This window comes from Sinohyriopsis cumingii, chromosome 2, assembly GCF_028554795.1.
Source record: "Sinohyriopsis cumingii isolate HCF-2022 chromosome 2, ASM2855479v2, whole genome shotgun sequence".
Lineage (NCBI taxonomy): Eukaryota > Metazoa > Mollusca > Bivalvia > Unionida > Unionidae > Sinohyriopsis > Sinohyriopsis cumingii.
Window position 1 is genome coordinate 131519363 of NC_142962.1, and position 17285 is coordinate 131536647.

The 17285-nt window shown below is 35.7% G+C and overlaps 1 protein-coding gene across 2 annotated transcripts in view; it reads right to left on the minus strand.

Moving 5' to 3' along the window:
• LOC149805848 (uncharacterized) overlaps positions 1-13236 on the minus strand; it is a 51458-nt gene extending 38222 nt beyond the window's left edge. For both annotated transcript variants that reach the window (XM_089950572.1, XM_089950571.1), the window contains exons 1-5: positions 13194-13236; positions 9952-10044; positions 9316-9377; positions 7431-7552; positions 6205-7028 (exon numbers count right to left, since the gene is read on the minus strand). In XM_089950572.1, coding sequence (XP_089806698.1) covers positions 6205-7028; positions 7431-7552; positions 9316-9377; positions 9952-10044; positions 13194-13228 — 1136 coding nt within the window. In that variant the 5' untranslated portion in view covers positions 13229-13236. The remainder of the gene's footprint in view (positions 1-6204; positions 7029-7430; positions 7553-9315; positions 9378-9951; positions 10045-13193) is intronic.
• Between the last annotated feature and the right edge of the window lie 4049 nt (positions 13237-17285).

The window sequence follows — 17285 nt, forward strand, 5'->3', positions numbered from 1 at the left end:
ATTTTAATTTAAATACTTGTTTGAAATATAATATGAACGAATTCGAAAGATTATCCAAGATCAAGCCCTGGAAAACATATAAATTTAATCTCAACAGGATATCTCCCTACCTACCAATGCGAGATCTGGTTGATCAGAAAAATAAAAGTTTGATCAATAAAATTCATGGCGCCAAGAAAGAATTTCACACAGATGGTGCATCTCATGTATGGTCAACATTCAAGAATATAAGCAACGGTGTCATCGAAGCTACGATGAATGACGAACGATCAGCAACTATCATTAATTACATTGATAATCGCAAATATCTTTTCAGAATAAAAGTTGTTGTGCTAACAGAAACAGGTAATTGGATTATCCGTGACAAATATGATCCTGTACACAAGGATGAAAAAACTGTCGTACTAAGTAGAAATTCCAAACCAGGAATATTGCCTGGCATTAACAAACCGTATTATGAGCGAGCGTATCCTGTAACAGCAGTTATTTATGGAATCTATCCGATAAATGAAAAACCCAGCACTGATAATCTGAAACCGATGAAATTTTCAAAAATAAACTGTGTAGCTGAACAAGAAACAGAACATTTTACCATTTTGACTCGTGGAAACGGTCTAACGGTCTAACATTTTTCAGAAAAAAACGTGGGTACCAACAGTACTTTTACAGTATATGCTCGATTGTGCGATATTAATATCGTTGATTGTAAATGAAGCAATTATATCATATCGGAAACAAACTGAAGTTTGGTTACCGCAACAAAAACAGTATTCTGATGATGAAAACCCGGACAAAACCGATTATGACAATAAAATTACAAAAGATCTTGGCAGAAAAATAATTGGCAAGTTCACTCAAGGAGGATCATACGATCATAAACGACATTGTACAAGACTGATCATGGACGATGCTGAGTTAGATTTTATAATCGCTGATACAACGAAAAGAAATACATTTATAAATCGAGAAATAGCTTTCTTGCCAAATGGAAAGAAACTAGGTACAATTGTGAGCTACATGGACGGTGAGTCGCCTCAATATACTCATTTAAGATCTTCAATGCTTGCATATGTTTCGATAAATCTATTATCGATGATAAGTAAGGTTTCTAAGTTTGCTATCAGAGTCACCACGGATTCATTTTATATCAATAAAAAATAATCAGGATTGCTAGAACAACTACATATCGATAATTGTGCACAGTGGGGTTTGTGGAGAAAAAAAAAAGAAAACATACTCGATTATTCCGAATCCGCTGATGTTATGATTAAAGATATTTACCTGATAAATAATCAGGTATCAAAATTATCATCTGCACCATCGGTGTACGATCCAATAACCAGAAATAAAATGGTTTATCTGAACGGACCGGGAGGTTCTGGTAAGATGACTTGAGCAATCAAATTATTTCAGAATTCAGATATGATTTTTTTAATGCCTACACATAGACTTGCGCGAGAGATGAAACAACGAGGAGTGCAGTCGTGTACCTATCACAGCTTCTTCCGATACAAGGGTGAGGCATGGACTCCTGATCGAATGGGAGAGAAATATATTCCAAGGATTATCGTTTGGGATGAAATATGTACAGTATCATTAGAAACATTAAAAACATTTCTTGATTGGCTATTAACAAAAAATACTGCTGTGATAATGTGTGGTGATCATGGTCGACTACCACTTTTTGTTGGACCATCTCCACATGATTGGCTGAAAGATTTTGTTGATTATTACTCGGAGATAACTGATATCATAGAGCACTTGATCCAGAATTAAGTGAGTTAAAAAAATTAATCAGACTACAGCCGAATAAAAGTCAATGTGAAGTAATGCGAGGGATAATTTCAGAAACTTCAATGAACGACTTTTTGCAAACGTGGAGACCAAACAATTTGATAGTTGCAAGTAGAAAGATAGTCAGAGACACACTTCAGCAGCAGTTGTTTCAGTTACATAAAGAAAAGTTTCCAACGTTGCCAGTTCCGTTATGTTATCGACCAGCAGATACACGGCAGCAGAATATTGATGTTGATATACCAGGACAGATCGAGAAACAGAATTTAGTATTAAATGATATTGTCACAGTTAATGTCAATGTTGTTGAGGATGCGCTAAAAACAAATAAATCCCCGTGGACGCTAGGATACGCGATGACGATTCATTCATCTGAAGGATTAACTATTACTGATGCAGTTGTTTGGATCATCGATGATCGTATCGAGTGGTCAAATTTGGTTTATCTCGCAGTGTCTCGAGTCAGAAGAATATCTCAACTACGAAGGATTATTATGAACGAGTCAGTGATCAATGATGATGATATTGACAGCGATATAATAAGAAAAAAATTAGCTGGTTATAAACAGTGTGATAAAATAAAATAAACGTGATTTTGATCTTGACACTGATTTCATCAGCGCGCTGAAACAACAGCAGAATAATCATTGTGCAAGTTGTAATTGTATAATGCTGTGGAAGTACTAGAGTAATAATCCAAGACAATTTACCACGGATAGGAAAGATAATCATCTTGGCCATACACGCGAAAATGTGATGCTGACCTGTCTTGAATGTAATCGACGTAGGAGTGCTAGTTAAGCGATTGCGGTGGTAATTGTGTATCCTCAGGAATCACCTGCAATTGTTCATGTGTAAAACCATGTTGAGGAGCAGCTGAATCCAGTCTGTAGATTGCGGGTCTACCACTAGATCTTACTATGTTAGATATCTTGTGTGTCGTAATACTCCAAATAGGATCAGTCGCTCCTTTTTTACCACCTTCAAGTTCACCAGATTCATATAAATATCTTACAGTAATATTACCCAGTACTGGCTGTGCTGAAAAATCACGTCGTTGTACAGGTATATTTTTTTTGGTAATTGCGTTAATAGGTTTCATGTTGGTTGTTTGAGTAATCTCGTTATTTAACGCAGCTATCACACTTGGTAATCTTGCAACCCATTCGCAAGATCTTTTATCTTGAATGAATTCCTTCACATATTGATATCCAAATAATTGCTCAGCAAGTGTTAGATTAAATCATTCAACAATTGCCTGATCACGATGAACTGCAGTATGTCCTTGTCTGATTTTGACATTATGTTGCTTCATTAACGATGATACTGGACTGAGAAATTCTTTGCCAGGATCAACCTGTAATAGTTGTGGCCATCGTAATGGTCCTCATTGATAAATTCGTTCAAACACATTAGAAACTTCAGATGATGTTTTAGTTGATAATTTTTCTGCCTCTTTATATCTACTTGCAACGTCAATGACAGTTAACACGTATTTGTATGTTATTTGACATCTACGTGCTTTAATCGTATCATGAGGTAAAAACAGAATATCAGCCTGATGAACTTCATTAGGAACACTAACATCGAAATATGCATACTGAATTCGTTTTGGTGATGGTAGGTAAATTTGCCATATTGCTTGTTTGGATAACCACGTTTTAGCAGTAGAATGTTTGACTTTTGCTGCATCAGGAGTTTATTAATTGCTGCTCTACCCCTCCAGTATCCCCTTGGACTATAATAAATTGATTCCATTTATAATTAATTACCAGCTCCTAATACGAGTTTACCTTTCATTGCAGATTTTAATAACCAATTAGCTAATGATTCTCTTGTATTTTTATTTTTTATGGAATCTAGCGAATGAATCAACTTCACATCTGCAATATGCCTATGTTGTAGATCTTTATTTTTATAAGCCACATCATGAACGTGACATGCTTTATCAATATCATTTATGGGATATTCACCTGGTTTTGGTTGATCCTGATTGTCAAGCCTAACATCAAGTCGAGTACTAGGACCACAATAATTATATCCTGGTAGATGTTTTTCTCCAGGGTATTTAGCCCTGGGGTTCCTATTTAATGTAGCAATATCACCACTGTCTTTTAATGGGTAAAAATAAAAATTTCTTCCTATTACATATTGCACATCTTCCACTGTATGCTATTCTTTTATTTTTTGTTGTTGTAGATAAAAGATCATTAGTTGCAGTTTTAGCTCTACAACGCAAACAATATAAAGTCATATTATTTATAATATGGATATAATTGATTTCTCAGTGACACGAAAGCAAGAGCCAGTTAAACACCATCCTGTGCTATGAATTCCATCAGAATGATAATAATAGGTCCATCTGGATCGGGTAAGATGCAATTATTACTTAATCTGATAATGAGATGGTTAAAGTGGGATAAGTTGTATTTAGTAGCTCCGTCAGTTGATGATCAACGATGTTATGATGTACTTAAAGATTTTAATGAAAATGCAAGATTACTGGATGAAGATAATGATGTTATTGAGTTTATAACCAATATTGATGAAGCACCAAGTGTTGATGTTTTAGACAGATTTATTAATAATTTAGTTGTATATGATGATGTGATGCTGGACAAACAATCAAATCCTGCCAGAATTTTTTCACGTGGCAGACATAAAAACACTGATGTGATTTATGTTACTCAGCAATACACACAAATACCAAAAGTGATCAGAGATAACTGCAACATTTTAGTTATGTTTAATGGAGTCGATACGCGAAATATTCATCAAACTTGGTGTAGCGGTGACAATGATATAATTAAATTCAGAAATTTCTTTTCACGAGCACAATCAACCCAGTATAGGTTTATAACAATAAATTTACATGATCCTAGAACAAGATATCGTATTGGACTTGATAAAATTTTTGGATAAATTTATAGCAGCAGAGGGGGCGGGACCTCAATGAGACGTCCAGTGGGTAAACACAAATTTCGACAAAAATAAATTAATCCAATTAGAGAAACTCATGGTCAAGTTAGACGCTTTGATTTATAGCATCAGTGACCTTATTTTTTTATTTTGTAATTTTAAGCAAATGATGTTTCAGACAAGTGGTCTGTGACCTTATTTTTTTATTTTGAAGGAGCTTTTGTTTTAAGCAAAGGACGTTTCAGACAAGTGGTCTGTTCACCTCCTCTGCTGCTCCATCTCTGTGGAGCAGTGATAACAAGAATTTCAAGGTCAGTTCAGATCAGCACAATTTTCAGTAGGGGGCATCTACACATCATTAGAAATCTTCAGGTGAAAACCTCATGTCATTAGGACTTTCCATTAAGAAGAAGTAGCAATAACAAGATTTTCAAGATGGTTGTCATGGTGGTGGATCAGCACCATTTTGATTTAGGACCAACAAGACATTATCAGAAATCTTCAAGTGAAGAAGTCCCATGTCAGTCTGACCTTCTGCTCTAGTAGTGATAATATTTACAAGATGGCTGTCATGGTGGCCATACTGGATTTCCATACTGCACCATTTTCACTGAGGACCAAGAAGACCATCTGATGAATGTGTGCATAAAGTTTCAGGGCAATCCTCCAAATGAAGGACTATGGATGAAAGACAATAAACCATCCAATATGCTCATCTGGTCTATAATTAGAAGAGCTAAAACTTAAAGCAACTACACTGAATCTGACAAATTCAATGCAACACTCTAGACTGAACAATTTTTTAAAAATTTCAAAATATTCAACATTCCTATAATGTCATTAAAATCTAATCAGCCTATCTACATATGCATACAATTATACATGCACCATATTTCATTTTACTGAGTGGCAGAGTGGTCTAAAGCGCTCACCGTTACGTATCACCTCTGTCTACATGGGTTTGAGTCTCGGAATCGGCCAATGTGGGAATGTGAGAAAGCTTGCTAGTAGCTTCTTGTGGGTATGATATTGGTATGAGTGCAAATGTTACACAATCTGATAAAGGTATTTGTGCAAATGTTTATGAGTGCAAATGTTACACTAACTGATATGTTTAAGAGTCCAAATGTTAAACTACCTGATATAGGTATGTGTGCAAATGTTTAAAAGTGCAAATGTCACACAATCTGATATTGGTATGAGTGCAAATGTTACACAATCTGATCCAGGCATGAGAGCAAAATTGCTAAATCTAATATGGATATGAGTGCAAATGCATTTTTCTTGAGACAAATATAACTGTGGACTCATTTACTTTCATGGGTAGTCAATCATGTGGATTTGAAAAACAGAGGACATTTTGTGGTGGAATAGGCTAGAAGCCTTATTGCTTCCATATAAGAATACGTCTGTTGGGTTTTTTAATTCGCTATTGTAGCATGAAATTTGTTGATTTATGAAAACTATATAATACTCAGTATTCATACTCACCCATCAGTCAAAAGATTCAAGTCTGTTGTTCTTTCTGATTCCTTTTCCACCTTATCTTCTGATAAATTTATATTTTTTAATGACTTCTCCGATTCCTGAATGTCCATTTCAGTATGTCTCAATGAATCATTTTTTGAAACATCTGCTGATGAAGTGATTTTTCCGTCAACTACATTCTTTTCTTCATTTACATTTATATGATGATCCTTTTCATGGCTGACAGGAGTGATTCGTTTTGTTTCCAAATCATCATTACAGTAATACTCTTCAATGTGACTATCTGGCTTTGAAACAGATTTAACTAAATTTGACTTCTTCACATAAGAGTTATGTGTAACTGCATAATCTCCCTTGGCTTTACTTGTTTTCCAATTAGATTTACCAGCAGTCACTGTAGCTGCTCTGTATGTTGTTGTTTTGTATGTTGAGGATGCCACTGAAGGATTGGTTTGAAATGGAGCCTTTATGTGGACAGGATGACTTCTTTTCTTACTGGATGCACTGGATGATCTTGTTTTATTTACCTGTGTTGATACTGCTAGACTATTGCTAGATTTTGAACCATCTAGTTTTGAGAGTCTGGCCTCAGCTGCAGTTTCTAGTGAGGTAGAAAGAGGTTGTGCTGTCAGAGGTTGATGTGTTGAAATGTCTGGAAAGGTTGCAGACACTGACTTGTTTTTTATATTATTTTCAGCTGTATCGCAATTCTCTGTGCTAGAAACTTTTTCACTCAAGTTCTTTTTCTCAACAGTGTCAGACTTATCAACCTTTGTGCCTTCTGAACTTGAATTGTGCCTCTGCTTTTGTTCCTTATTCTTAATGACCTACATTGAAACAAACAAGTTTGTTTTTTAATTTCATTTTCAATATGGATTTCTTATTTACTGTTACTGTGAGACACTTGGTTTAATCATTACATTTACATTTTATTAAACTTTAAATATTGTAAATACTATGATTAATGCTATTTTTTTATGATTCCTGAAACCCCACCCACATTCACATACAGTAAGAAATACTGACATAATTTCATATCAAGCATACTTGAAATGCTGCTTTGAACACTGATACCAGAAAATTTGCTATGACAAACTAAGGTTGGGGTGTGAATGTCACAATATAATTACTGAACAAAAGTGACAATATTGTAAAATGGCAAGTCTTCATATAGCAGCGCAATGCATGGGCAATACAAAATTATAATACTCTGAAAGTTATTAAATTACCCTTTTCTGGATTTCTCTTGCTTTCTGGGCCTTTGTTAGCAGTTTATCAAACATGTCCAAATCTGCTTTTTCTGTACTAGATAACTGCTCTGTCTCTGTTGTCCCCACATCACAACTGTTTTCTGTGCAGAAAAAAAATTTGCTGAATATTTACTCAACATAGAAATAAAAGACTTTTAAACTGGAAGACAAAATCTTTCATAGTAAGTGTATCAAACCTCAAGTTTTTAAACAAATCCTCAAGTTTTACATCAATCATAATTTGAAAATTCAAGCAAAACAAAATCACAAAAGTATGGTAGTCAATATTGTTTTCAAAGAATACAAATAATACCTTCTTCTAAAGAATAATTCTTCATAAAGAATTGAAGGTTCCTGCTGTACATCCCTGTATAATTTTAACATGCAAGGGCATCTGCTGAATGCAGAGTGAGCACCCTTTCTTTTATCCTAAATGTACATTAACCTCAAGTCCATTTGAATACGTCTATAAAATTGGTTCCACTAAACATTCTACTAGAAAGCTTTCATTAGGAACTTGTCACTCTTTATAATGAGAACTGTATTTGTTGGCTTATGTGTCAATGCAAGGTATAAGTTGAATTTGCAAATTTAGTAATTTTTCCATCCTTCATCTTCATATAAGTCAATGCTGAGTATAAGACAAGGCCAGATCAATACATCAGCTTCGTCTTTCAGACATGATTTTGGTCTTCCATAAAAAAAGCTGAAATTTTTTTATGGGGGTTTGGGGGGTCCACCCCCAATGGGATCTCAAGGGCAATGTACCCAATCCAAGGTTACAGGCCAAAAACGCATTTTACACTCATAAAAACTGCTCCTGGTGCAACTTATGATCATAAAATAAACCAAAATAATCATTTGAAGAACTAATAAACTTACCAAATATGTTCCATTTGACCTCAATAATTTCACAATATTTATTGTCACATGAATGTGTTCTCCAATATTACTGATGCTTAAGTCATTTCATGTGCATGTCAGTGTTCACATCATAATTAAGTCACAATAATTTGTCAATCTTTGCAGCAAATATATTATACTTATCTCTTTTCATACAAAATCTATAAAATAAACACCCAAGTACATTAACTATATACAAATAATCCCATACATTCACTTGTCTTTTTCTCCACTGGACACAACCTGTTGATATGCCAGTCACATTATCCTGATACCAGGCTGACCAGTCCTAACACTAACTTCTTAATGCTGAGCACCTACTGAGACACCTGTAAGTACCATTTTTGTAATTCTATGGTATGACTCAGCTGGGGTTCAAACCCATGACCTCCTGCATCTGAGGTAGACACTATAACCACTAGGCCACCGGAGCAGTCTGATAAAGAGTAGGTGGCTGGTCTCATTACGGACAATAATTAATCATAGTTGCAATATTGTTTTATATTCCAGTTCAAGTTATAGAGGCATTTAGGAGTCTGCATCAACTTATTACCCCAAAATAAGGTAGATGTGGACAAATACAAAAATCTGGATATTAAATACTCTGATAGACATAGCTCCTTTGTATGTTCATATTTCCATAGATATTCAGCAGAAAGAATTCTCTTGGAAAATATTATCCCCCAAATATTAAATCAGTGAGAGTAACAACCCAGTAAGTGAAAACTGATTACAATTTTGTCAAACAAAGAGAACATTGTTTAAATTTTCATCTATGTTATATGCATAAACGGAACTGTATTTGATTTCCATAACAATGCAAGGCTTTCAAGTGCATATGAAATCCTAATTGTCAATCCTATTTTATGCGTCAGGTGTACTAACAAACCAAAGTAAAGATTTAATTTTGAATATTGCTGACACATATTGAGTGTATCAGCTTAATGATATGAACAAACACCTGTGTTTTGTGCTGATCCTGCTTGATCCGTAGTATACAGACTACCGTCCCCTGGGGGAGGCCTGCAAAAAAATGTTGGAAATTCAAATGTAAATAGGAACCATTTTATATATCATGATATACCATTATACAAACTCTGAACCCAAGCAATTCAATCCTGTTAAAAACAGATAAAACTATAACCATATCAAGCAATACATGCATTTTTTAGAACTGGGTGAATTTAGAAGAGGAATAAATCCAGATTAATTTCACCAAATGTATTAATCTAACTTTATTCAATTAATTTTATTATGTTTGGAACATTTAACTGAAATAGTCAAATATAACATCAGATTGTGGTCAACCGAGACAAATAAGAGTTCTTTCCCTTTGATTGTGATGACAGTATATATCTTTTTAAGTAACAACAAATGTTTTTTATTTGTATACCGTATGATGAACAAATTCACGTTATAGAATGTGTGTATATATCTATATGTATCAACTCATCTTTCCTTCAAGTTTGATATGTAAACTTATTTTCTTTCACATACACAAAAGCTGACAATGCATCACAACAATTTTAGACTGGATCCACCTGAGTTGTAAATTATTTACTCACTAGAAACAGTGACTCAAATTTAAATTACTTACCAAGGTTTAAATAACTGGTGATAGCAATGGAGAACCTTCTGCAGTGTTTCTAGCTTATGCTGCATTTTTTCATACACTTGTAACACAGATATGCTGAAACACAAAGGATTTCAGAAACTGAAACACTTAAGTAAATACAAATGCAAGACAAATTTTGTTTGTCTTTTAATAGTTTTGTAATTAAAATAGAACATCTCTTTAAATCTTTAATCTTCATAATGAGAAAAATAATTAGGTCAATGACATATCTTTGTATATCACCATCATTCCGAGCCATGAACAGAAAAGTCTGAACCATATGACAATGTTCCAAGATAGCATATCTACACTGCCTCTATGGTGGGGGTATTTATAGTGTTATGCCCCTGAGGCAAAGTTCCCTAACCCAGAGGCATGACCCAGGGCCCTTTGTTGGATGAATATGTGAATTTTTCTGATGTTCATAAATATTTGGACACAAGCAAATGGACACGTTTACAAGTTCCACTGACCTATATTTCAGTTGGCTGGTATGTGATGGAAGCCAGGAATACTGAAACCAGATTAAGTTAAAGTATGTTTCTTTAATAAAATGTATAAAAAATATACTAAGATAGACGAAAGTGTTTAGATAGCTTCTGTTCAAAATTCTTCTTATCCTTTTATCCGATTTCAGCATTCCTGACTTCCATCACATTCCAACCAGTTTAAATGTAGGTCAGCCTCATGATTTCTGGGAATGTTTCATGCCTACCTCCCGAACTCATAATATCCACTGATATTTTGCAGAGAACTCCTGATTATTATTACATTAAGTCTGTTTATTTTCATTTCTCCCCCAAAAATTCCTACATAAATATATTTATATATATATCATGCAATCCATAGATGCCATGTTCTATTTGATCAAACAGAATGTTAAGTTTAAACATTATTCCCATAAATTTCAAAATCTGTAACCCTTACAACAATACTATAGTCAAAAGAAAATAAATCACAACAATAAATTGTCACCAATTAGTTTCAATGCAATCAGTGATAACTGTGAATGCTGTTCATTTTTCTATGCAACCAAAATAGCATCTCCATTTCAACCAAAGAAACTTACACCAGTAAACACCTGGCATTCCTGTACTGTGTGTGTGTGTATATATATATATCCAGAATCAAACACAAAATTTGTTCTCTGTGCTATGGTTCACTGTCGGACTCTAGTCCAACATACCTATCCGACCTCACTCATGTGTACACACCAGCAAGATACTTACGCTCCTCTTCCGACAATCGTATACTCATTATTCCAAGTATGAAAACAAAGTCATATGGACAGCGTTCTTTTGCATAAAAGGGCCCAGCAACATGGAATGAATTGCCCACTGAACTTAGACACAAAGACACAGTGATCACATTCAAGAGGGCTCGCAAAACTCACTTATTTCGACCGCAAGAACAAATTTAAAGACCTAATAATGTTTCCTACCTTAAATATTCTCAGCATGTTTTTTAATGTTTTCTAATTTCATGGTGTTTGTTTTTGTAATCATATCATTATGTTTTTTATCTTATAGGTGTTGTCTAATGTTGTAAAGCACTTAGAGCTTCTAATGATTAGGCGCTATACAAAGTCCTCATTATTATTATTACATACATACATACATACATACATACATACATACATACACACACACACACACACACACACACATACATACATTACCATGATTTAATTAAAAGAAGGAATGAAAATAAAATACATCGCACTGTATGTTCCCCAAAAGAACTAATTCAGAATACATATTTTATTTAGTAAACAGTGTTACATGCCTTATGAGCTGACCCTAAGAAATAAGGTGGGACATACATGGGAACAACATTTGCCACATGTATGGTAGCTGTGACTGCAGAACTGAACTGTTAAAATGAAGTCATAGGCATTGTAAGTTACAACAATACAGGGCAAGTTTTTTTTGCCAATCAATTGCAGGTGCCCCCACCACCATGAAACCAAAAAATAAAAGGTGTTTTATGTGTATATGTTTACCTCCTGATATGTTGTTTGTATTTTTGAAAAAGGTTTCTGATCAAAAATTTATTTTAAAAAATTTTTCTCAGGGTATTTATTTCAAGCCCTAGTGCTTACATACAGTTCATTTAACATGATAAATGCAATGACAAGGGTTAACTGTTAATTAGTCAGACTGGCTTTATTGCTTGTGTACATAAGTCTAACCTTTAGCTTTTGTGCAGTTTAGCCACAGCTGACCACAGTAGAAAAAGGAGGCATGTCCTGGGGAAAAATAAGCACATCAATGGGAGAACTGTGCATCCCATAAGTGTCCCCCCACCCCACCATTTCACCTTTAAACACGATTAATCAGCATCCTTAAAATTTAGTAGTTGACCATTACATGTCTGTTCCCCCCCACCCCCACTTTTCAGAGGGAACCCCTGGCACCTTTGAGAATTTCATGCATATTGGACCTGGAAAATCAATGTTTACATTTTATATGCTGAACAAAAGCTTCCCAATTTTAGGTCCCAATCTCCCTATTTTTTTATTCAATCTAACTACTTGGCTTTTGAAAAGTTGACAGGTATGGATCAAGCAAAAGGGTTCTATAATGAGACAACTGGATGTATTAATGGCTTCATTTTTGGTTCTGGGAAGCAAAACCAGTACCTAGGAATGTCCAAATAATGGCCAGATTTTGTACTTAAACATAAAAAAATCAAGTTGTTGCAACATCTGGCTATAGTGGGATTTTTTAAACATATGCATAATTCTTTATTTGATCAATTGCTTGTGTGCCAAGGTCAGATGGCAACAGACCTCTGATCAGTCATTTATTTCTTCGTTTGCAAAGCTCTATAAGTTATAACCATTCTCTGTGTGGCTTCATTAATAGTAACTCCGTGGTTAGTCCTACAACGTAAGACACATAATCCAATATTTTTGTTCGGGGGGTGGGTGTGATGGCACCAAAACATAAACAACATGTGATACATATTACACAGTAGGACTGCTCCGTGGTGACAACAGTTTGTCATCGTCAAGTAATTACATCAGCCCTTGCATGGCTTTTCTGGTTTCATAAACTTTGCTGACGAACAGCATTGACAGACAAAAACATATATTAAATTATCCTACAATATAACTTCAGATATGAAGCAAAGTAAATAATATGTACTTTCAAATATTATATAATCCCCTAGGTCATTAAAAAGAAAGATACATTTAAAAGGCTAGGGCGTCAAATATTTACCGGGAATCTAATTTCGAGTAGATGGGCGAAGCCATTTTGCTTTTTTAGTGTTGATGTTTCTAAGCAAAAAGAGAAAGGACAACCGAAAAACACCAGACTGGTGTAGGATATTGCTGACGGTCATACTAAACACCCCAAGACACCACAGGACACCCCCACCCCCACCCCCCCAAAAAAACCCATTAAGACTTTACAAAATGTCTACTGAAAAATTTCAACAACAACAAAATCAAACAAACAAATAAAAGGTATTAATAGTTAGCTATTGTTTGTGTAACAGGAAAAGTGGTGAGGTCAAGAGTTGCCAAGGGAAATAACTCCCGTTTTGACGAAGAGTGTACGGGTACAGTAACCTGAATATTTCAACATTTATCAACAACTAACAATACGATAGCGGAGCGAGACATTTCGAGAAAATTCCCAAGATATTTCGACCCCAAGACATTTGCACTCCAGCAATGGGACAATGCGATCCAAATTCATGCATATTTAAAACAATAGCTAGGACATTGCTAATGGTAATTTCCACTAATCACACGATTATTCAATATGTCTGCAATTAAAGAAGATACTTCTACTTACCGCTCCGGTGGCGTAGTGATCAGAGCGTCCGCATCGGATGCGGGAGGTCGTTGGTTCGATCACCGGCCGAGTCATACCAAAGGCTTAAAAAAATGGTACAAACAGCTGCCTCGCTTGGCGCTCAGCATTAACAGGTTAGTGTTAGAACTGTTCGACCTGATGTCAGGATAATGTGACTGGGTTGGAGATCATGCTACATGTTTGCGACATTATGCCTCATCGCTATAAAATGCCTCACTGCAGACATCGATATGACTGGAAGATTGTTAAAGCTAAGTTAATAATCCAAATCACACACACACACACACACACACACACACACACACACACATGCATATATATATATATATATATATATATATATATATATATATATATATATATATATATATATATATATATATATATATATATATATATATCATTAAATGACCTATATAATCAAACAGTTTAGACAAATTACATCCGCTATATCAAGCAATATACACACAGCAATTTTTCTTGACAGAGAAGTAAAATCAAGGGAATTGTAGAGCAATTTTCCTTCTCAGCTAATTAAAATCAAGGGATATCACTCCCGTGAAGTTTGTAACGATCATTGGTCATGCATTCTAAAAGTCTCTGTAAAAATATTTCGATGTACGATTTGAAATGAAAATTTGTATATAAACAGTGTATAACAAAATAAATGAGGTAAGAACGGTGTATTGCCACTGAATGAGGATTTTTTTATTAAAAAAAAAAAAATTAAAGAGATTTGATGTATGAGAGTTATTTTTCGTCGGTTTTCGGAAATAGGGTCATCAACCAAGTATATCTATCATTTATAGTATCAATGTCCATGTGTGTATGTGTTTGCTTTTTTTTCGCTTCTTGGTACGTGTTTGTGAGCTTTGGTGCGAATATATGTAATATTGACGTGTTCTTGGAGAGTCTTGTTGTGTTTTGTAAGACCGTATTGTTGCTGGAGCAGGCCAGTAGTGTATGGGGCCACCCTAGCGACAATGGGAATTAGCATTACAGAACCCCTTGGGCCACTCTAGCGACAAGGGAAATTTAACATGGAGAAAAACCCTGGATCACTCTAGCGACAAGGGGAATTGAACATGGAAATTGAACATGGGAATGTCACCTGGGGATCAGTGGGAATTAAACATTGGTAACGTCATAGGTTTATAGGGTCAAAACCTTCTATAGGGTGAAATGTATTTGTAGGGACAAAGGGTTGATAGGGACAAACATAGACATACAGAAACAAACAAATACACATTCAAACACACAGAAAAGAGGACAGAAATATTCTAAAGAAAGACTCACAGATAGAATAGAGACTCGATAAAGAAAAGTCTGTTGTATGGGTTCAAAACATTTATTCAAGTACATATATACATGGGCTCTCTGGCCTGTGCTTTGGTCTAAGCACTATCCATTAAATACATAAACATTTGAACATAAAAGAAACATATTTACGAGTTGTTTAGTTATTGACTCTAGTAAACTAACGTTTAAAATTAACGTTCACTCCTTTCTAAAATCACTTCATATGCAACGGATTTACATTAAATGTTCGTTTATAAGAAAAAGTTAAAACAAAACAAGTAACAAACAATCAAATAAGAGAAAGTTCGTGTTTGTCTCTCTATCCGTTACACACGTTGTTTAAAATCTGGTCAGCTACCACTTGTGTCCCAGCATAGATGTTTCCGATCTCGTATTCCCTGTCAGTCGTAAATCTGCTGTTACGTCCATCGTGCTAGGTACACTTATCGGTAAGCAGATCAAGAGCAGTGATCGTCTTCTTCCCATGGAGGTACAACATATGCCATATGAATAGTCACTTTTCCATCGGTGATGTCAAATTTTTCTCTCACCGACCGCACGTCTTCAATAGCCCTCAAAAGTTTGGAAGAAGTTATTTCTGCAGGTGTGCTAAATCCGAGACATACAGGCGAGTTAAAACTGTCGTGATACATAGATAGGCTCAAACGACCTTCATCTTTGACTTGGCAATGACATTTGAGTTCCTCTAACAGTGAGTCAAGTAGATCCGTAATGAAACCTGATACTTCCTCGGCTGGAGCGTCAGACGCGAAGTCTTTAAATTTCACGTTGTAGGTGTAAGTTGTCGTTCTAAATTTTCTCGAGGTCGCTGTCTGGGTCATTTGGATGCTAAAATACTCCTTTAGGTCTATTGAATCCTTTCCCTTCTTGAACGCACTTTGCTGTGACGGTATGGTGGTGAAAGAGGTCAATGATGTTTGTTCCTTCTCTATTTTCTTCTGCGTAGAGTTATTCATCTTTCTCGTCGCTTGTCCATGCAATGAAGTGTCGTTCTTGGAAGTCGTCCCTTTTTATACTGGGTGATATCAGCATGTCCATAAGGTAAAGTTTTGTGGTCTGGAAGTTTCACTGGTTGCACTTAGTTTGTCATGGCATTAGTACATAACAACTAAGATGTGGTATTGTATTGGTGATGTGATCGTGAGGCATAGAATCACACCCGAGTTTCTCGTTGGACTTGAGTCTTACGCTCTATACTTGCTGTTTGAAAGGATTCATTTTTGTCGTTTGGTCTTGGTAGTGACAATGAACTATTGGTCTTGGACGTTGTCCATTTTTATATGCTGACCAATATCGATGTGACCGTACGGCAACGTAAAGTGATTGGGAAGTCTCACTCGCTTCTGGTACACGATTTGATAGATTTTTTCCAGGGGTCGACTGACGATGTGGTGAGTGGGTAAACGTACAATCTTGTTCGGTTGGTGAGTGGTCACTTTAAAGTTTCCATCCTCTCCCGATTGCAAGGCTTCTTTCAATACCCCAAAGTTGACCACACGACTGGTACGATAATTCAGAGTCAGTCCTTTCACTTTACACTCTGTGTGCACTTCTCCTTGTTTGTCCCGGTATTGGTAGCCGTAATTTTTAGGACCACCACTCGCGAAACTTAGAATCTTGTCGTCGGGGTGTTCGTCTGTCCAGGCTCCTAAACGGTTTTCTTCGATGTCAGGGTGTTGCTGACCCGGTCGATCGATGTAGATGCAACTGTCCGTGTCAAAGTACAGGACGCGTTCCCCTAACAGTTCTAAAGCTTCGTACAATTTTAAGCGAGCATGAGCTGTCACGTAAGCCGCAATGATGACATTTCCAAAAGGGTCGTCTTGTACAAAGTCCAGATCTTCTTCGTAATTGACCAAGATCAAATTCTCTCGAACGACGTCCACGTGTTTCATGTATTTGGTTTTGTCGTGAATCATCTGGAAGTAGCGGGAAGGTTCTGTCAAATATTCCGTCTTGGGTAAACACGGTCGTTGTGCCATTTTACCCCACAAGCAATTTAACATCACTTTGGCAAACGATCGCCTGCCTTCGTTTTTCTCGATGTGGTCTAAAGAGATGCCTTCTTGTTCATAGTATTTCTCTTTGAATTGTATTTGGTCTTCGGGAGTGTGACACCAGGAAGGATAGCCGCTGGCTTCTTGTTTCAGTTTCAAAAAGGCATCCACG